Genomic DNA, 22,570 nt, shown 5'->3' on the forward strand with positions numbered 1-22,570 from the left:
AGGACACTTTAAATGCACTGGTTGCCATATTTGTCAATGTATGTCCTTGTGTCACTTGTGTTTTTTAGATAGAGAGGGAAAGAACAAAAAATATAGCAACCTTGTGCCGAATCCCTTAACCCTTCCCATGTTAACATGTTTTATTCTTCAGATATATTTCCATCCATATATTCCCCCCACAGATTCATCAGTAATCTCTTGAAAGACAAATAAAAAGCTGAACTAATTGCTGTGGATCCCCCCCGGATATATCAGAGTGTGACAGCGAGAGATCAAGCCGTTGTGCAGAGCGGAAAGCCTCCATGAATCACGTTTGTATCCACACTCACACGCACACAGCAGTGGCGTTGTTGGTGAGGAATAATCATTGGGGAGGCAGTCCAAATTAATACTTCAGCCGAGGCCGCCTCGTTCTCCATCATTAGGGCACATTACAGGGCCACAATATACATCATTAAACTAGGCATAAACAATTCATTAAAAGGCCGTTAAGAAGACAAGCTAATGTCACTTCTCTCTGTGGTATTAATAGACTGTAAAATGGCAGAGGGTTAAGGCAAAAAAGGATCATTCCGCCACGACTATCCAGTCACTCATCCTGAGTAATGGCTTCTCTGGTTGGTGTGGATTTAACAGACGACTCTACTTTTCCCCCAATCACAATGACACGATTCCACTTATGAAGCCTCAGCGTGGCACAGTGGTACCTTTTCTTTTGTTTTGTCAGTGATGGTCTACTGTTCACTGAAAGGGAAAAGGGAATAAGTTATTAGCATGTTCATTCCAGATATGTAGACACTTTGTTATACTGTCACATTTCTTATTACAGGGCTCTTACACATTTCCATTTCCAAATTCCATACTTTTCCAGAATCTAATTTCCAGACATCTGGTTGTTTGGTTTTTGCTTTTATTTCATTTCATTCTCGTTGTGGTTTAAATGTGTAATTTGTAAAGCACTTTATAACTGTATTTTCAAATATGTTATATACATACAAGTTATTATAACTAGTGTAAGGGAAACTTCTGTGTAGCAACGGAGAGGGAGTCACCGACTCAGGAAGGAGACACGGTAGGAGCAGTAGCTTTGATGTCAAACACTGATGGTTTATTTGGAGTTACGGCCGGAGGATTCACATCACAAGTCACGGCAGTCACGGTGAGACTGCACGGGTGGGTTGCCACGTCAATTCTGGAGAGCCTGTCTCTTGCTAGCCCATTTAACTGGTTCCACAGAGAGTCATCAACATGTTTTGATAAGATAGCTTTAGATAGTTTGGGCACACTAAGTTACCAGCTTCCGCCACTTATAGCCTTGGATATGTCATGCCCTGGAGTCCTCAGACAACAGAGAAGGAAGTGTCCCAGTGTACCCACAATACAGACCATCTGTGACCCAGTATTGACCGGTCACAGAATGGGAACAATAACATTATTGGCTGAAGCAGCCTGTGTCCTTAAAGGAGGTAAACAGACGTCAAGGTTTGTCCTGTATGTCACATCTTGGCGTCTATGATAATTATTTCCCTAACAACTAGTATAATAGAAATGAAATTAATAATACAAATGAAAAAAATATATATATCTGATAAAACGAAATAAGTCGAAAATACTATATTATGTTGATTTATAAGTCAAAATATAGTACTTCTAAAATATCTTAAAAAACAACATACTGTAGTATAGTATGTAAAAAAAAACAAAAAAAACGACATAGTATGTCTAACATGTCTGAATAAAGGACTTATAGTATAGTATGTCGAAAATATAATACAAATCAACATTCAAGATTTAGAAAGAAAAACAACACAGTATGCTGGTCTGTCGAAATGATCAGAAAATACAACATTCTATAGAATGCTGTAGATATGAGTAACACTACATTTTATAGTTTGTCAAAAATAATAATATCAGAAAAAACGAAGTAGTATAGTATGTTGAAAATACCATATTTCGACATAGTATAGAATGTCGAAAATTGCAAAGAACTAAAAAGTATAGTATGTTGAAAAAAGGAACAAAAAAAAGACATGGTTTAGTATGTGGACAAATATGCGCTTTTTTGCATATTTTGGATATACTGTACTTTTTTTGTGCTATTTTCAGGACACTAAACTTGACGTATTTGTCATTTTTCTGATATTTGAGAGTAAGATTATTAAGATGAACCTTTATTGATCACCCAAGGGGGAAATTCAGTTTTCTACTATGTTCATATATTTTAAACACACACATGCATTGGAATACACAATGCACGTGCATTATGAGGTGCCAGAGCCAAGAGGATTACAATCTATGACTATACTGTCGTCTTTTTCCATGTTTTTGATTTACTATTCTATGTCGTTATTTTCATATGTTTGACATATACTCTGTCCATTTTTTGCATATTTTCGACATACTAAACTATGTTTTTTTTTGCATGTGGGAAATAAAAAGAGCCACACTTTATCAGTCATCATTCTTTTAGTTTATTTAAAGTCTGGTGAAAGTCAAGCACCCAGTTTCATCATGAAAGAGGCACAATCTTTTCACACAACAGTGTCTTCCACAATGCAGCACAGGGAGCTTCGCTGTCCGTCAAACCAATGGCACAAAGGAGCATCGCACTACCAGTGGGACAAGAGAGATGCATATTCATCACAGAAAATCAGGGCCATCCCACTACCAAGAAGGGAACTGAAAGAGCATTAGAACCATACTTCTTCATTGGTCAAACATTGGCCATGAGAGTGAAAAAAGAGTCTGTATGAACTAATAAATGCTGCTGCTGAAAGTGGCTGTACACTAAACACTGTCAGGACTCCTAATGCTATAGGTGATTGGTGAAGGAAAGATCATTATATATTGTTGAGATTGAATATAATTGCAATGGATTTTGTAAGGACAGGCCAATGTGTAATGTTCGGCTTTCCACTCAACCAGCCATAATCCAGTCATTATCATCCCCATTTTGTTCAAACACAACTCAGACTGAAAAATATATACATTTCAACATAAATGCAAGCCTCATTTCGGCATGTTTGGGTTGCACAGCAAAGCCATAATTAAAGTAGGTAAATTGATATTAATACGAATGATCAATCTGGAGGATTAGCCTAGTTTAGCATAATTTGTGCGGCTGGATACAGACATCCAAAGTTATTAACTTAAAAAATATCTTAATTAGCCTTTAAAAAACCTGTTTTATGTCAAATGCTTAAAGTTCAGGTTTATCAAATTCCCTGCCAAAATAAGACGCATTTGGTACAGCCCTCGTCACTAACATATCTTTGTGTTTTGATTACTGTAGAATTCTGTGTTCTCTGGCCCAATATTAAGAAAAAATTGTTCTGTGATGCCGTCACTTCCACAGTACTTTGAGAAATAATGCTCTTAGGCTAACCATTCATAACTTTTAGCATTTCTCTGTAAACAGGATAAAAGACCACTTTGGTCTTGTTGAAAAGCCTTTTTTTTTTACGGTGCTAGGCTAACAATTCGGTTGCCTCCGCTTCCAATGTTTGAGTGTTCATGCTAAGCTAGGCTAATGGGGTACAACTGATTTTTTTCTAAGCTTGGCTAGGAAAAACGAAAAAAAGCACTGTATTTTTGTATATAGGGATAACCTTTTATAATACAGGAAAGTATAAATAAACATTATTTTGCATATTAATAACCATGACAGTATATGGCATTCAAACTTAAAGACCAGCTTTCTGCATATTACTTTGGTTGAAGGGCATAAAAGCAAAGCGTTTAATTACAATGTAACCATAGGGACACCACATTCAAACAGGAGCATAAGGCACACATATTGACTAGAAGCATGTGCTTAAAAGAAAACTCCAACTTAAAAATTAAATAATAAAATGCTTTTCAAGCACGCCTGCCACATTGCAACTGTGGCTTCATATATTACAAAAATGAAATACTCAGGGACAGCAGTATATCTCACAATCATACAATTACTGTGACATTCCAAACCCAAAATAAGATATCATGTTACATCATGTGTGTGTGTTGTTTAAGAGAAACACTGATGACTAACTCTGGCGTTATTAAGATGTCTGTTGTGCTGGTTTTCAGAGAAAAATGTGTGTAAAACAAATTAAAACCAAATAAAATATTATAACCCCTGAGTTTCAGGAAAAATACTGGAGGTCACACAGAGTGCTTTCACTGTTTAACATAACATCCTCAACTTAGTCTACAGTGCTCCTTCCATCCTGGAGCTTCATTTTGGTTGGTCGATACATCAGCAGTCAGACAGCAGTGAGTGTGAGAGACGACAGGAAGCTAGCGACATCATGAGAGCATTGGGAATCCAGTGAATTAGTGAACTATCAGAAGACAAAACTAACTCTTTATTCCCCTAAAAATGGCAAAATGATTACCTAACACAAAGCATGATCTGCTTGACATAAGACATAAACAATTATTAATCCAATAACTTTGGCCTGGTCAGATCTTTGTGCTTATTATTTGATATTTGATATCCTTGTAAGCATATATCTTTTGGTTTTGAACTGTGCATTTGTGTTCAATGCTTTTGTCGCTCTGTCTTTTCCTGCAAAGGGTGTTTTATTTTTCTTCTTCTGCGTGTGTTTAAAATAAAATAAATATTTAGCTGACTGCTTTTTTTCAAGTTGTCATGCATGTTTTTGATTAATCATGTTGTCGGTGACGGTGTGTTACTTTTCAACATGAGATATTTGTGATTCTGCAGCAACAAAAATAACTTGTGATACTTGCATTAAGGTTTCCACCATTCAAACGATGTGAAATAAGGCTGCGTTTCACCTGTAAAGCTCCTGATACCTTAGAACCCAACAGCATCACGTATAGTCTAATATAATGAAATCAAAGTGGCTTGACAGATGCCTGCAGAAGGATGCATTAAAGCAAACAGCATGATTACTGCACATTACAAAGCCCTGATCTTAAAGTAGGTTACCATCTAACACAAATATGTAACTGCTAAATCTTACTGCAGCCTTTCTAACTGTTTCCAATAAGGGTTTGTTTCACACTTTTTGTTTATTGTCCCTTGTTGTTGTCTTAACAAGATGTTCAAGGGACGACACATGTTTTGAATCCGATACCAAGGCATATTTCCTTGCCTTCTGTTGCTTGGCAAGTGGTGATTCAGATTCTGGGAAGAAGAAGCAGCTTTACTGCAACAACCCTGATTTCAAGTGTCCAAAAAAAATAACAACTAAAAAGTCTCACGTTGGCTATTCCTGTGAGAAGTCGTTTCCGTACAGCCAGTTAATCTGAAGGACCTCCTCACCCGGTACAACTGCTCTGTTTACCGAGCGCTAACAGAAGATCTTGTCAGACGCAGAGAGGTCAGTCATCTCTGACAGCATCTGACCTGCCTCTTATTCACTTTGGGGCAGTGTTTGCTTCAGAGAACGCTCCTGCTTTACTTCCTCTGGACTGTGGAGAATGAGGCGCGGCGGGGGTCACTGAGTGAAGCTCTTCTTGATGGCCACGTTGGGGAAGAGGCCGGAGAGCTCCTGGACCACCCGCATGTCTATCTGCGAACAGAAGGACAAGTCCAGCAGGAGGAGCCGAGGACAGGCCTGGAGGAGCTTCTTCAGCGAGGCGGGACTCACCAACCGTGTGCCTGTATTTGAAACCAGTCATATTAGAAGAACATAACAAAAACATGTATTGAGCAGAGAATTACATTCAAGAGATAAAGCAAGTAAATACAAAATAAATGCTCACTTTGTCTACAAGTGATATGTACAGAATCTCTGACAAGCACGTGAGAAATCTGGTGATCCATCTTCTAAATCAGATTTTTAAGTCTGTTTTCTCTCCTGTGCTTTTATGAAGGTGAATAGTTTTTTGTTTTTTTCCAGGTGTACACACCTTTGTTTAGAGTGTGTGTATATTTGTTAACTAATCTGGAGGAAAACATGAACGCAAACAAACACATTCACCTGGGAAATGTTTTTTCCCCCACCTGTTTTCACAGATGAAAATAAGAAGTCACTTTTTATGTTCTTGGTATAATCTTTCTTCCAGCTGTTCTTAAGTCATAAACACAGAAGAGAAAACAATACAGATCAGACTTTAGAAAAAAATACAGAATTTTTGAATGTTTTATTCTCACTCAGCCGTAACATTAGCATAGCTAGCCTAACTGTGCTGCCGAGCCCATCCCTTTATGCAACTGGAATGTGAGCAGTATTTCATTAGTATTAATAATAAGCAGATTATTTTGGGGGACTCCGTTTGCAATTAACACTTTTTCAAAGATTCTCAAGTACAACTCCAAATATACCACAGACATGTCCAACGTAAAGTGATGCTTTTATTATGACGAGTGAATGCGGTCAACAACAACTCAAGGCAAGGGGGAAACAAATCCAGTAACATTTACGTATGAACATGAAGTGCTATTGCAAAAATAGTTCTGTGCCCCTTTGACACGTTCAAAGTCATGATAAAGTCCACGTGTTAAAAATAGCAACAATGTTAACATGAGGTCATTATACCACATCCCACACTTAATATTCCTCTGCTTCAAATTAAGTTTACAAGAAAAAATTTGCTTAAATTAAATGAAAAGATATGTGAGTTAAGAGCTTACCCAGTATGTCGAGGTGCTGCAGGGAGGGGCAGCTGGCCGCCAGCTCCTCTACGTCTGAGTCGCAGACGGTGCGGTTGGCGGTGAGGAAGAGTTTGCGCAGGCGGGGCAAGTTGCGGGCGAGGTGCTGGAAGCATCCGGTGCTGCTCTGCAGGGTGGGACACCAGCCCAGGTCCAGCTCCTCCAGCATCCTGAGGGAGCAGGACAGCACTCGGGTGACTCGGCACACACATTCAGACGTTCACTGAATACAGGTCCTAATTTCTTTCTTTTTGCTCAGTTTGGACAAGAAGACATTCGTTGTTTACAGCACTGAAACAGTGTGTAATGCTTACCTGCAGCCGGTCACGAGCTCGGCCAGGCCTCGGTCCGTCAGGTTCCTGCAGCGCCACAGGTCCAGAGAGCGGAGTGAATAGCAGCGGGCAGCCAGCATGCTGGCCACAACGTCATAGTCATCGATCTGCAGGAGCAAAAGGCAGCCGTTAACAACTATAAACGCTCTCTACAGCGTGCAATATTTGAATTAGAACCGGAGGATGAAACCCTCTTTATTTTTGTCACATGCACACAGCTCAGCACACACAGTGAGATTTGACCTCTGCATTTACCAAACCTATTACTAGGAGCAGCCCAGGAGGGGAACCTCTCTAAGTAGTCCACACTCCATATTTTAGGTCTGGTCGGGGACCCTACGATTCCCAGTTCAAGCCCCTACTGACTGAGCCACTGCCGTTTGCAGGGCAACAGTCTCTCTGATGCGTAAAAACGGACCCTCAAAATATGGAACTCTGCAGCAACCTCCTCAAATGTTGTCATTGATTCAGACTCAGAGGATATGATTCGTGAACTAGGGCCGTAACGGTTTATGCATTTGTGTAGATTGATACACCCAATGCTGAACCAAAGTTACGAAAAGATTAGTTCCACCTGGAAACTTTCAGTCATATGCCGTTAGCAAGTATTCCTGAAGTTAGCATTCCAAAGTGATTGGCATGAGAGACAGTCACACAATGACAAGCGCGAATGAAACAGCTAAGACACGCCTGCTGGATCCCTGTGAGCTACAACAGAGAGAGAGTTGGGTACAGGACAAGAACATTGTGTCACTAAGGATGTTGGACAGAAGTGAGAAATGGGATGGAGTTATGATTGAGTCAGTATCTTCCAGTTGTCTTTTACATTTAGAGCAAACGTTGAAAACCATAGGCTGTTTTAAAGAAAACAATCAGATGTTCTCAAGAGAGAACAAAGGACTAACAGAGGACACCTTGCCCAGAAAGAAGAACTGATTTGTGTTGGCAAAGCTATTATTGTTATCTTTGTTGTCAGTTAATGTTGGTCATATTTCATCCTTTCATCACAAGATGAAAGCAAAGATATGCAATTGAACTGCCAGTGCAGGAACTTTACCCATAGTCATGACAGCCTGCAAGTGGAGAGATATTTCATATGTATTGTCATTGCCAAAGGTTGCAAAGCTTATTCACTAATGATGACACGTTAGCGTTAAGGTATATCACAAGTGGAAACTGTACTCAAAATGTGACATTCCGTTCACCTTTTCTCATTTGCTTTATCATAATTGTCCTTTAGTATGCAGAACTTTGATGACAAATCAGCTGTTTACAAAGTAGATGGGTAGTCAGTAAAATGGCAGGTGAGTTGGTAAAAGAGTCTGTCAGTAAATATGGAAAATATGTTTTATAAGCATGATAAACGGAACATTTACTAAAATGTCTTACCCGTTAATCTTATGAATATATGAAACCAAAAAAAAGCAGTATATTAGTGTCAACATATACATATGTATGAATGCCGCATCGTGTGTGCCATCTTCATAACATCATTTAAGAAATAGTTTGGCAATATTAGCTTTCTGGCAGAGAATAAGATGAGAAGACTACTCTCATATCCGTCTTGGAAAACATAAGGCCACAGCCACCAGCCTATAAACTTAGCTTAGCATATAGCCTGTCTGTGTCCCAGAAGAACAAAATATTACCAACAAAACACCTACCAGCCCCCCTAAAATTCTAACAATCCAGTTTGTTTAATTGTACAACCATAGAAGAGTAAACACTGCAAATTGATGTTTGCCTTACACTTCCGTTTTTTTGGAGCTTATACATATATTTTGCTTAGTGAGCTTCAGAGGAGCTGGTAGGCAGAGTTTGTCATCTTTGGGGAGGTTCAGGCTAATTTATTCCCAGATTGCAGTCTTTAGGCTAAGCTAACCAACTGATGGTTATAGCCTTCGACAAATTGCTATTGATTTAGCTACATTATTTATGTACATCTCTGTAAATAATAACTGGTATTGTTTTCAAGTAGGTGGCAGCGTTTCCGCTAGGATTTTTTCTCGCCGGTCAAATGTCCTGACAGAATTTATTTTACTGGACACATTTGAAACTTACCGGTCATGTTTCAATAATAATAATAAGAATTGTGTAGCAGAGTTTCCGTTGGCAGGTAATTACCGGACTATGACCGGATATGCTGATGTTTAAAACTCAGTTAATGGGAGTCATTTTTATATTGCTTCAGTTAATCATAACAGATTCAGACTCATTTTTCAATAAACGATTCTACAAACAACATAATTATTACATTCAAACAAACTACTTTGAAGTAAATTATTCAAAAGTTTACATTAACTTTGAATAATAACACGGGAGAAACGGATGCTCTCTTTTCCCCTCTCCCTCCCTCTCTCCTGACAGCCCGTCAGTTTCTCATGCAGCGCGTTAAACAGTGGGCGGGGCTTCAGGTGATTATGCAGCAGCTGATCTGATCTCTCTCTCGTCCGGTTATACTTCACTCGCGTTTATGTCCATATCGATCAGATGCAGCTTGCCTGATCGGCCTTTATAGAGAGCACAGATCAAACTATTAAGAGTGAATATCGGCCGATAATGATCGATAAATGTTTGAATTTAATTAGTTAAGCAATTACTTTAATAAGTTATGTTTAATTAGTAAACATTTAAGGGAGGCCTAAGTAACATTTCCAGTCAAGGATGGACTGTAGGCTGCACTTAAATAGTGTTGATTGCCATTGCTTTGTCTATTTTGCACACAACCAAAATTGTTAGCATCTCAATTATTGCTCAGTACTGATGTGTCTGCCATCGTTTGGACAAGCTGCTATCCAACGAGGCCACATGGTGTGTTGTGTAATTAACAGACTGCTTTATTTGGACTTCTCCCTGTGGGTTTTTGAGTGTGTGTACATGCTTACCCTCACACAGCTCCCTAGGTTGAGGTGTCTCAGCTCTGTGCAGAAAGTCAGGACGCTCAGAATAGCCGTTTGCTGCAGAGACAACAAAGAGAAAGATGTTACTGACGTAGAGTTGTTATTTTATTAGCAATATTACATAACAAAATAAATCCATTCCAGTTTGGTACACTTGTAATATCTCAGAACCTATAGCTTGCAATCAGGAATTCACAACACATCAGGAAGCAATAGAATAACACAGAACAAACTGGCAACACATTCTCCATTACAACTTCTCATAAGGATACTTGGTCAGAACACTTTTACACCCTTTGTTCCTCTTAAATCAAAAATGTTTCACTGCAAGTATGTCGTCCAAGACTCATGGCTAACGTTACACAACTTAAAGGGGCCCTATTATGCACAGTTTCAGGTTCATATCAGTACGTAGTGTCTCTACTGTGACATGTCTCCATGCTTTAATGTTCAAAAAGCTCTTTATTGTTCTCATACTGCCTGTGCTGCAGCACCTCTGTTCACCCTCTGTCTGAAACCAGAGCCCAGTCTGCTCTGATTGGTTAGCTGACCAGCTCTGTTTTGATTGGTTAACTGCTTAGGATGTCCCACCCCTTAGCAAATCACGTACAGTACGTAACATGTTTGATTGCTAGCCAATAGAAGCGGTAGTGTAACATAGTGAGTCCACTATGTTACGGAAGTAAACATAAGAGTCGAATGGAGGCCTTTCAGGCGGGACGGAGTGTGTGGGAGAGTAATTCCCTCTGAAGGGAACTTTATGACTTTACAATTTTTACGATTTTACACAAAAACCTATATAACACTCTACAGGAAAGGGAAACCCACAAAAAGCACAATAGGGCCCCTTTAAGTATTTTAAATAGATTACAAATGCTATGCAGGTTAAGTGCGATTTTTTTGGGTTAGTTTCAGGGAACCACTTGTTTAAGTGTTGGAAAAGATAATTGTTAGGGTTAGAATAACTAAGTTTGTTACGTAACTTAAGAAGTTAGTTAGTAACTAAGCTAGTTAAGAGGGCTACGTTATGTACAGTATGTGACATATTTAAGCACGTAAATACGTTAAGCAAAGTTCAAATAAGTCAACGTTGAGTTTTACTTTCACTCCGGACAGTAACAGCGGCCTCCTGTAAGAAGGTGCTGTGTTTGATTGACCCATCCATCATAATCCATCTTGGAAAAAAGTCATTAGTTATTAAAAAGGCCCACAAGTCAAAGCCTTAAAATAAAAAAACAGATGCTAGAGAGGTATGTGGAGCGTCATAGTTTGACGCACAAGGCCACTGAGCGAGCTGCTGTATTTGACGAGCTGGGAGTGATAACGGAACAGTATTGGAGTCACATGTTCATCATCACACTAAATCTAAAGTCTAAATCTACAAGGTATACATTAAAAATAACAATATACCTTTAATTTACACTACCATGTCTAGTCATGTCACCAACAGTTCCTCCTAAGTGATTTCCTGTCTGCTGCCGCGGGCACTCAGGCTACGCTTATTGTATCGAAGGGAATTTAATAGGACGCAACAGCTAGTTTTCACCTCACAAAGTCAAGCACAGTGAGGACACAGACCTCTCCAGTGGCGCTGCAGCTTGGATAGAGATATGGGAATTCAACACTGCAACCGCCAACACTGTGTACCTCAGGGCAGGAGAAGGTGTCAGACATGGAAGTGAAAGCCGTGTGTGTGTGTGTGTGTGTGTGTGTGTGTGTGTGTGTGTGTGTGTGTGTGTGTGTGTGTGTGTGTGTGTGTGTGTGTGCTGCAGCCTGTCGCTGGCTTCTTTATAAACGCCTCTCTCCGCAGAGCTAGCCATTTAATTAGAGCAGTGACAGGGTAATGACAGCTGAGATGTCAGGCCCTCAAACAGACACACAGCCTGCTCTGTCTGCCCGCTGGGTGAAAACAACCTGCAGCACGCTGCCTGGCTCCACCGCAGGAACTCTACACTGCCTACTGCCCACAATCTGAAACATGACAAACACTGGAGAAAACGCTGAGGGGGAACACAATACAGCCGTTTTACACGTCAGACAGGCCTGAACCTGACATGCAGTACGTGTCTGCAACACCCCCTGAGCTCAGACTTGACTTAGTTCATCTCAAAAGATAATAATACAAAATGAGCTACGCAAAACGTAAAGTATGTGCCACCAAATAAACAGCTTGTCCAACATTAGGACAGGGCTTGTGAAAGTCTAACATTTACTTAACATTAAGGATGGAATAATATAGGATTTTATTGAAAAAAAGTTATTAGAAACACTGACAATAAGTTGATATTAGTGAATTTCAACTTAAACAAGAATATTCTAACTTCAGAAAGCTGTCTAGCTCGCTGTTATTGTAGAGAAGTGAATACTAGAGCCTGGTTTAAAGAATGCGCTTTTATTTATTTATCTTTGTTTGTTTTTTAAATCTTCAGGCCCTTCAGAAATGATCAAAATGAGACAATCTGAAAATGGGAATTATCATAATTTAGGTTAAACAGTTCAGAGCTCATAGACCAACAGTATACAACCTGTGAGTAGCTAGGTCTTGGCTGTAAAGGGCTACAAGTTTAAAAGGTTAGAAACTAGTCAGTTAAGACTAGTTAATACTTCTGTTTTGTACCGTGGTCATACAACACTTTTCTCATACATTGGAAATACGGCAAGCTACCCAACAGAAACTGCTAAACCTATATACTGATTTGTTTCCAACAGTCACAGATAAAGACACAATCATCTTTTCAAGCAATTCTAGAAAGATTTGCTTTGTAGATGTCTGCAGAAAAGGACGATGATGATTACTACTGCAGAAAACCCTTTTTGTTGACAATAAAAAAGCGAAGATGCTCATGTTACTGTCAAGCAGACATGTTGACGTCCAAGCATGTCAGTGTTTTGGCTGTTGGTAATGTGAGTATTCAACTTGTTCTGCCTTATAATTAGCATACCAATGTGATGTTTCTATCTGTATGCTAATTTGCCTAGCATCCAATCTTTAATACTGACTTTTGTTGCTTTTGGCTCCTTGTGATCTTGCCACTTAAATAGTGGTGACAGAACACCTGGAAACGTACTGTATGAACATAAATTGCTACATTAGAAAAAGAGATTGTAAAATACAACATTAAAAACGTTCAATCTAGTGCTTTCAACCAAACGGCATCCGCAAAGGAGGTCTGCCTATTTTCATAAAACAACGTATATCAGTTACTCTTTCCATGCTCAAGAATAAACGGTGAACTGCTTAATTTTAAGACAAATGAGATGTCCTACAAAATCTCAGAATAATGTTCGCAAAATTCAGAAAATTCTACAAGTTTCCCAGAACATTCAACGATTTTCTTAACCTCTCATTAATCTTCCTAGCGTGATATCTTCTTTATATTAGGCAATACTGGAAAATGACTAACAAAATAAGACAAATGTAGCCTTGCTTGTATAAAAGGTAACCAAGCAACCTGCATATTACAAACAGGGAAACCATTTTGAATATAAACATATTAACTATCTTACAGTCTACCTGCTGTATTTGGACAATGATGTTAAAATGTCACTTTCATAGAGGTTTCCCAGATACATTGTTGACCGTGCCTACCTCTATCTTGGTCCGGTAGAGCACCAGCCTGCGGAGGCGTGTCAGTTTGGAGATGTGTGTGAAGGCCTGCGGTTGGAGGCGGTCGCAGGAGGACAGGTTGAGCTCCTGCAGCCCGGGACACGTCTGAGAGATGACCTCCAGGCAGGGCTCGTTCAGGAAGTGGCAGCACGACAGCTCCAGGGAGCCCAGGCTCTGACCGCAGGCCTTCATGAAGCTGAGGGGGGGAATAGATGTACAGGGGAAATCAGGAGAGCAACATACTAGTGCACATGTACTTTAGATCAGTGATTCTCAAACTTTTTTCAATAATGTACCCCCTTTGAAAAAAAAATTCAGCCATGTACCCCCTGATCAGCACAAAAACTATTTGTTAGGGAAGAAATGCCTATATAAAGAGGTACAGTACATCGCTGCACCATCGGTGTCTGATTTATTAAAACAACAACCTTGTAACTGAGAAACACTTAAATGCTACATTTCAAATGTTTACAATCCATCACTAAATTCATGGCAAACCAATTTTAACATCATGCAATAACACAGAGGACATTAGTTGCATTGAACTGATCTTTTTAATAAGTTGTACTTACAATGTAGTGAGAAACATGGGCTTGTGCTTCACTGAGGAGCTTTGTTATTCTCAGTGACAGGAAGGCCACTGCAGTTATTACACTTTGCGTTTTGAAATATGTGTAACTCTGTTAATATAAAACCCACACTTTTTTTTTTGTATTAACATAACAATAAATCTCACGTACCCCCTGCAGTACTCCAACATACCCCTAGGGGTACCCCCATTTGAGAACCACTGCTTTAGACAATATGACTTTTACATAATATCTTATTTTCTTTTTGTCATTATTGAAAAATCTTGGTAAAACTTTCTATGACGCACATGTCTATAAGTCATTGTAAGAATACTAATAATGTGCTATAATCTGTATAATTATAGTTATAAATTATAAATGTTTATAATTTTGACTGGAGGGCAAAGGGATGTATTCAAATAAAAACATTTTGACCTGACCAACAGGAAAAATACCCAAAGCAATTTATATATTTACTCACAAGGTCAAGCATTAGAATACTCTACATATGCTGGTGACTCACATATCTTTTTGTTGCCAGGATGTAGTATAACCCTTTTTCACTTTTCAGTCACTTTTGATTCATGTTCACATAAAAGTGAAATGTATAACTACAGTTAAGTTTAAATAGTTTCATCAAATGTTGAGTCAATGGGGTATTTTTTGGGAAACATTACATTAGTGAAATGTGCGTGCATCATTCAGTTGTTCATCATTAAAAGGTGGTGTACATTTGAAGTACTACATTTCTGTTATGACTTGTAGATATTAAACTAGTTTGACTTTGTGTGTTGCTCTTGCAAAGATTGAATACAATGACATTCTTTATTTATTAAAAGCAAAAAAAGGACCAAATACACAAGAGAGACTTCAACCCGCTTGTAATGTATTATTTCCGCCTATATCTCAATAATTGTAGTACTTCTCTCACTTTATAATGCATTTTAATGTGATTATAAGTAGTAGTATTATAACAGTAATCAAAGTGCATGTGAAACAATGATTATTTATTACAATCTATGGGAACTATAGTACAATATGATCCGTGTAATTAAACAAGACCTAAAAAGTCATTCAATGCTTGATAATGTTTTATGATCATTGTCATAAAACATTATTGTATCATCAAACAGCATTAGACAGTTTTATAAGCAGATAACCCATTATAAGGATGTGTATACCCCATCATTTATAGACATGGGCGACATAGAAACTAACTTTCAATCCATTGTCTTTGTCTCAGCATGTCCCTCCCTCAGAAAAAAAAAACACTTGAGTATTTGTTAGTTTCCCAAGGTCATCTGCCTGTGTTCTAATATGTGCGGCGTGCTGACAGTCTGACCTGCTGAAGCCGGTCAGGGTGAGAGCTCCGCGGTTGCCGATCCAGGACAGGTTGAGCCTCTGGAGGAGAGTGCAGCGGCTCTGCAGGTGTCCCAGGGAGACGTCAGTCAGCCGGCCCCAGTAGGGCTGCAGGCTCAGCTGGGTGTACTGCAGCGGGTCGCAGCAGTGCTGGTGCAGCAGCTTACAGCTCTGGGCCAGACGGCAGAGGTCCGGCAGGGTCAGGTGGCTCAGAATCAGCTGGATGAGCTGTGGATGGAGGATGGGGAGAAAGAGGATAAGGTTATGGAAAGAAAAGGCAACAAAAAAGAGACAGGAGAGACAAAGCACAAGACTGTTATGTCTGTTAGGAGAACACAGCACAAACCAAAGAGTGGTGGAACGTAGTAGAGAATAACAGAGAAGTCTAGAGAATGTCAAATAGTGTTTATCTGGGACACAAAGCACTGATAGCAGGATCAGTGGAGAGGTGAGCCGGTTTGTTTTGCACCGTGTTCCCTCTCAAAGAGAAAGAAGGATTGTGCGAGTGTGTGTTGCAGTGATTTAACAATACACGGTGTTCAAGCGAGTATCAGCTGACAGATAATAGCTATATTGTGTTTCTAAAACAAACACACGGCGGTTGTGAAGACTGCTGTTAATGGCAGTGGTTTGGAGAGGAGATAAGAGAAGGAATATCAAGCGAGCTGCCGGTGTTTTGAAGCTCGTTTGAAACAACATGATACGTGTGCGTGGCATGGAAATGACTGAGTCCATGATTGCTTACGATATCAAGTTTCAACAGGTCCGAGCTACAAAACTCATGTGTTTTCTTGGAATACCGGTTATTATGGTGTACATGTGCACTCTGGCGCAGGTATAATGATTGCAGGGCTTGCTGTTGCTAATGATCTTGGGGTTTATGGCTGAAACTAAGGCCGTGCAGGTAATGTTATACAGTACCTTGCTATCATTTGACACTATTCCTTTGATCTATAGGTGGCAGTAACATGCAAAGAAATGCTGCAAGGCACCAACAAAGGATGCAAAGAAGAAGATTGCAATCTGGTCAACATGGATGTATACAATGCAGAGCCAAAAGCTGCTTTGCAAACGATTTATGAGGAAGGATAAGCATTAAACACGGTCGTTACAGCTCAAGAAAACTGATGTTTGACACAACACTCCAAAGGGCACTTTCAATGACAACCTCTATTATTAATGTGGGTGACAATTATCTATGGAGGCACACCATAACCGAATATTTATTGGTAAAAAAAAACAAAATAAGCCTTTTGTGAAAAAAACAAAAACATTACTAATCCCTAACACGAGCTTGAGAATCTATTCGGAACTGCAACTTTAAAAAGAAAAAATTATATACTCATTAATGACCACATTTTTACTTCTGATGTTAATATCATTTTTTTTTAATTCTATTTTATTTCATGTTTAATTGGACATGTTAATTTATTTTATAATGGGTATACATATTTTTATTTACTTTGTTATCTTTTGATTGCACATTCTTACCTTTACTTCCTATGTTTATATTCATATTTAGTATTTTATTTTTCATTTGACTCATTCTGAATGGAGTGGCACAAAACCTAATTTCCAAAGGGAAAAGTAAAGTATTGTCTGAGTCTGATACTATATCTGTAAAGTCTGGGATCACCTCATAAGGCAGTTTGTCAAAGTAGCCATTGCCTGTCCTCTTGGCCTCCCCTCCTTGTCTGAATGGACCTCCCAGATCAGACAGCTCCTCCTCGCTGTCACTCAGGTCGTTAATATCGATGATGGGCATCTTATAGCGGGCCAGCATGGGCCTCTCTTTCACCCCCCGCAGGATGACAGCGTCCAGCTCCGTGTAGTAGTCCAGCAGAGAGCTGTTGACCTCTATTCGCAGCAGGTTGGTAGGGAAGTTGATGTGCTTGATGTTGGGGGAAAACTGGCGGGCCTGGGGGGTCAGCACCTTGGTGGGCTCCCCTGACCACAGCACCTCCCATCTGGAAAAAGAGAGTTGTACTGTGAAGCCAAGTGGATTAAATGTTTCCCCCCCTGAAACTGGGCATGTCACTCTAGTGTGAGATGTTGCCAATCTGCTTCCTAGTATCCAGTCCTCTCTTGGTCCCTTAAGAACGAATATTAAAACAAATGTCAGGAACCTGGAAGTGCTTTTAGACACCAACCTCACCTTTTAAGAGAGCCACTCACAGGTTTATCCAGTCATGAATACCATCTCATAAATCAGCTGTTTTAATGACGATCAAAACATCATTCATGCTTCTATTTCCTCACAGTTGGAGTATTGTAATGGTCTTTTAACGAGTACTGCAAGCCTCCTCACATTACTCCAATTGTAATGACCGTACACTGGCTGTCTATTTGTTTTAGTATTGATTTTAAGATTTAACTTAATTATTTAAAGCCCTTTCTGGCTTGGCCCTAAAATATAAATCAGTGATTGCTGTTGGGTACCTGGCTGTCGATGGTGCTGCCGGAGGTACTCCTGCTGCTACAGCTCTATCTTCCTTTAAATAACTCCATTCTTTTCAGATTGTTTTACAATTGGTTTACTTGTACTTTGTGTGATAAAAAAAAAAGCGTCTTTGGGTTTCTTGAAAGGCGCTATAAAAATAGAAATTATTATTATTATTATTATTATACTCTATGTTGATGATGATAAAGAACAATTCAAAAATACAAGTAGTCTTTTTCCAGTATTATTGTGTATTTGATTGTGTTTTTTGTGTTAGTTGTAAGACTGGTTTTGATAGGTGTCATGTAAATAAAAAGTATTATTATAATTACGATTATTCATAAAAGCTTCACGGATTGCCGGTTTCCGACTGGTAAAGGGAAATCAATGGTCAGTGTTGAACTACTGTAGCTCTCTAAAAAAACGTCTATGTAGGACAATGACCTTGGAATTCTACTCAGTGCTCCAAATGCTGTCATGGTGCTACAATCAGGAGCAATGTTTCAAAAATACATTTATCAAAAATGATTATCGTATGTTGAATGCTCAAAAGAGAGAAGAGTTTAGAGACAATTCATTTAATACATGTTCAAAAAACATATTGAAATATAAATAAATCTTTCTCTACGTTGACAAAATTTGCTTGGAAAAAATATAGCTACAATTAATATAACTTAGTCACTTAAACCCATGATTAGATGTGGATTGTGGAATACAGAGATGTGTTATAATGAAACAAATAAAGAAATGGGATTAAAGGGATTTATCCTTCAACTGCTGTGCCAGAATACACACCTCAAGGCAATGCGTCTCTGCCAATGTAATACAAGTTGGCTTCTAAACGTCGCTGCTGGTTTGTAGCCAATACTGATTTGATGGGCTTGGTTGCACAAAAGTTACTACTTTCTTTACCAGGTACTTTTTCCACAGAACCTCAGAGGGTCACCACAAATCAAATTCATATGCATCCAATTATTGATTTAATAATTGGAAAGAAACCCCAGTCAAATAATACAGTTTTACTGAAACTTCAGGCTTACAATTGTGTCTCTTGGTTTCACTGCCAGATAGACACTGCTAGAGGTGAACCAAATTCCTAAGGTAGCCATAAACATTATTTAAAGAGCACTTTCCATAACAACACAATGTCCTATAACAAACAAAGGAAAATAATGAATTAAAGCTAATTTGATAAAGAATACAAATGTCAGGTATCAATGTGTACGAGCATAACAATGCAAGCAATAAATAATAATTATTATTATTCAAATAAGGCTAGAAATGTCTCCATTGTAAATTCATGAAACGAGAAGACTAGCTCTCACTTCAAAGTTGTGCTTACCTGCTGGAATGCCTTTTTGTGTTAATCAACTACAGACTACTTCATTTCATTGTGCAACTGCGTGTTGTAGAATAGCAATAAATGAACTTTGATTTAACATTTGATTGCAGCACTGATACTGATGGTTTCCTCTTTACCTGACATCAGTCGGTGGATTCTGGGAGAAGGGGTTGTGAGAGCAGGCCATAATTTGGACGATGGCTCCAGGGTAATAAGTCTCAAGCACATCCACTGCTGTAGGGTAGACAGGCTCCTCAAAGCCCAGTTCAATATAATCCTGGCTGTGGAAACCTTTGGGTGTGCGGCGAAAAGGTGGTGGAGCGCTGGCACATTGTTCCCACCACTTCCCATAGGCTCTGAATACAGCCGTCTGAGTGAAGTCCCCTGAGCTGGGGTAGACGTTGGGGACCCCGGCCAGGTTCCACATGGTGTACGACATGCTATTCTCACTGCCATAGTGGGAGCTGAAGTCCAGAACCTCCTTGGCATACTGCTCCACCTCAACACTGACCGGCAACACCGCCCGCTGGCCCGACTCCACGGCCCGCCGACTGGTCAGTGCCTCCCCTCGAGTCCCACTCCTGGAGCGGCGCCGCAGACAAATATAGTAAAACATGCTCATGAGGGTTAACATAGGGAACTCTGGGGTTGAAGGGGGCCGTGAGTAGAAACGGAGCCTAGGGGAGGAAGAGCCTCCACCTACTGGAAGGACACTGACTCAAGGGGGTGTACAAAGCGCAGGCTAGGGGTCCGGCTGCATGTATGACCTGTGGGTTAGGCAGAAACAAACACAAGTTAGAAGAACACAAAGACAACAGGTCCTAGGTAGTACCACAGAGTATAATGCTTATTGATTCTGAATCCTAACTTTTTCACAAAATAGAAGAATAGAACAATGGAAGAATGTTTGCCACACCTAAGGCTAAAAACCCTAAATAGCTAACCATTAATGGAAGCATTACAAAACATAGAACAACCTAAAACTAACGTAAACCAACAGACCCATTTTGGGCTTTGGGCACTTACAGATACCAATTTCAGAGGCTCATGGAGAGTGAAAGTAAAGGTTATTAATTGACAGGCACATTGCGTCCTACTGTCATATCAAACGCCTGGCAATAGTGCAGTAAATGGTAACACTCCCTCTCTACAGCTGCCACAGCAACCATGTCATCAAAAGTAAGCTCCAGCTCAAATAATGCCCATTTTGTTTATCAATGACCTGTCCTCAAGATAGGCAGGGATTTCTGCTTAACATGAGAGCACATTTATCAGGTCAAACTGGAAACTCGAGGTATTGAGTCGGACACCCATGCTATAAAAATGTGTTTAGTATCGCTTCAGTTACATTTGGAAATACTTCAAAAGGAAGCAACACCTGGGATACTGATATCAACAAAGAAGCAGTTCTAATATAACATCAGAACTGAACTAAAGTGGATAGACTGGTCTTAAAAATATTGAGCCAACACTTTCTACATAATAAATGTTCGTCTTTAGCATGAATGCTTTTATGAGCATTGAAATTAAAAACAGTTATAATGTTACACCAAGCATTTTGGGTTGGTCGATATTAAGTTTGCTTAATCAATAATACTGAGAAATGGCTTTGTTGTTCACCATTTACCGTCAGGTACGGCTTAAAAAGGTCATTCCTTCTTCTTGTGAACCACTTAACTAGCTAAAACTACCTACCGCCAACTGTGCACATTTAGAAATGTGTATCCAAAATGTCCTTAAGCCTTGGTAACTCTAAAGACATTTCCTATGTTAGGTACAATACAGTCTGAGGAACTATCGTTACCACGTATACACTGTTGCTTTCTGAAGCACATTATTCAGAAAAAACACTAAAATGAATATCCCTAATGTAAAATTAGAAGGAGAGATGAGCTGCTTCCCACAGTTTGAGTTGTTGTTATTTTTAAACTGCTGGTATTAGTTAGCTAGCTAGCTAGGAAACGTTAGCTAGCTAGCTAGCTAGCCTACAGACAAGCTGAGCTGTCAAAACACAAACATTAGATTACGTAGCTAGTTTAGCCAAACCGTGCAGTCAAGAGCACGGGAAAACACAATTAAATTACGGTAAACGTAGGTCGATATATCCATTCATGAGGAAGGTTTAATCCTCTTCTTTCTTTAACAGGACATTTCAACAACACAACAACATTCCTGCCGTTTACCTTGTGATGCCTTCCAGGACAGTCGGACAATGCATTCACTTACTGAGCGCACGTATATAAACCATATAACTGGAATATAATGGTGGATTTATCGAAGTATGTATGGTATCTAGTTTTTGACAGTTTATATTTACTGAATAAGGAGCATGTCGGCAACGGTTGTATCGTCAGCTGAAGTTAAAACGGATTATTAATGCGGAACTGCCATTGTATCAACTAAATTGCATCCTGTCGCGTTAAATAGCTGAATGTCAAACAGATTGCAAGTTAAGAGAAAATGTAACATGTCTATTTTGGCAATTTTGTTCAAATTGAGCGACTACATTCATGGATTTTATATTAAGGCAATAAATTACTTGGAGCTACGTAGAACAGTAAAAGCCGCATCACTTCCGTATAATATACACTCAAAGGCAAGGCAAGTTTATTTATATATATATATATATATATATAGCACCTTTCAACCTCAACACAAGGCAATTCAAAGTGCTTTACAAAAATTAAAACATTAATAGCATTAAGAAATCATTTGCTTTCACACATTCATGCAGCTTGCTACTCTTGGACCCCATCTGTAGTCACTTGAGTCAACAACAAAAGGTATTTTAGTATTTCTACCATCACTTATACAAAGATAGTCATACGTATGATTGATAGATAGATATCAATACTACTCACGTCAAATGTCTTAATCTCGATATAAGCACTAGCATTCATACAGTAGTCATTTAACTCAAATTGTAAAAATGAATTGTAAAATGATTTATACAAAAACAAAAGGTCATTTCTGTAGGCCAACTAGTATTCCAAATTAACCTGACTTGTTAACAGGTTAAAAATAAGGAATGTGTAAGTTAATATGTTACTTGAGAAGTTAAAATGAATTTAAGTTTAATTTGAATGGTTTAACAAAAATCCAAAAAGGCCAAGTCACTGCCTCCTCTCCCTCTTTGCGAGTTGTATTTTTTTACAAGGTTCCATCTGCCCTAAGTTATATCTTAAAATGTTCTATGCTAAGTCCGGTCCATACTTATTCCACATGAAGTACATAACGTGTTCTTTAAAGAATACATATGTATAGCCTAGGCATACATTCTTTATGTACAGATGTGATATATGTTTCCTGTGTTTTACCCAGAACTCTTATTTGACAGTTGATACTTTCATTTTAATACTACTTGTTTTCAACCCTGAAGAATAAAGTTGACATGGAAGACGAAGCCACATTTAAATT

The 22,570-nt window shown here is 39.0% G+C and overlaps 1 protein-coding gene across 2 annotated transcripts; it reads right to left on the bottom strand.

Annotated features, from left to right (window-relative positions):
* Positions 1 to 2,455: 2,455 nt before the first annotated feature.
* On the bottom strand, positions 2,456 to 21,634 carry fbxl4 (F-box and leucine-rich repeat protein 4). 2 transcript variants are annotated; one of them, XM_034229235.1, is made up of 9 exons: positions 21,337 to 21,634; positions 19,291 to 19,920; positions 17,008 to 17,338; positions 15,355 to 15,599; positions 13,426 to 13,639; positions 9,822 to 9,893; positions 6,919 to 7,043; positions 6,587 to 6,774; positions 2,456 to 5,611 (listed from the first exon to the last, which is right to left on the bottom strand). In XM_034229235.1, exons 2-9 carry the CDS (start codon positions 19,785 to 19,787, stop codon positions 5,448 to 5,450), a joined length of 1,836 nt encoding a protein of 611 aa, XP_034085126.1. In that variant the 5' UTR covers positions 19,788 to 19,920; positions 21,337 to 21,634; the 3' UTR covers positions 2,456 to 5,447. The 2 variants fall into 2 exon arrangements, with proteins under 2 accessions (XP_034085126.1, XP_034085122.1); XM_034229231.1 differs by lacking the exon at positions 21,337 to 21,634 and adding an exon at positions 21,238 to 21,331.
* Positions 21,635 to 22,570: the final 936 nt, after the last annotated feature.

Source organism: Gymnodraco acuticeps, unplaced genomic scaffold (genome assembly GCF_902827175.1).
Source record: "Gymnodraco acuticeps unplaced genomic scaffold, fGymAcu1.1, whole genome shotgun sequence".
Classification (NCBI taxonomy): domain Eukaryota; kingdom Metazoa; phylum Chordata; class Actinopteri; order Perciformes; family Bathydraconidae; genus Gymnodraco; species Gymnodraco acuticeps.

Bases quoted from the DNA above. Each gene is read 5' to 3' on its own strand.
- fbxl4 (XM_034229235.1), bottom strand. From the start codon at position 19,787: ATGTTAACCCTCATGAGCATGTTTTACTATATTTGTCTGCGGCGCCGC. The intron at 9,894-13,425 runs GTAGGCACGGTC...TTGTCTCTGCAG, and splicing joins TCTACCGGACCAAGATAGAG to CAAACGGCTATTCTGAGCGT. The intron at 6,775-6,918 runs GTAAGCATTACA...CTGCTCCCTCAG, and splicing joins GAGCTCGTGACCGGCTGCAG to GATGCTGGAGGAGCTGGACC.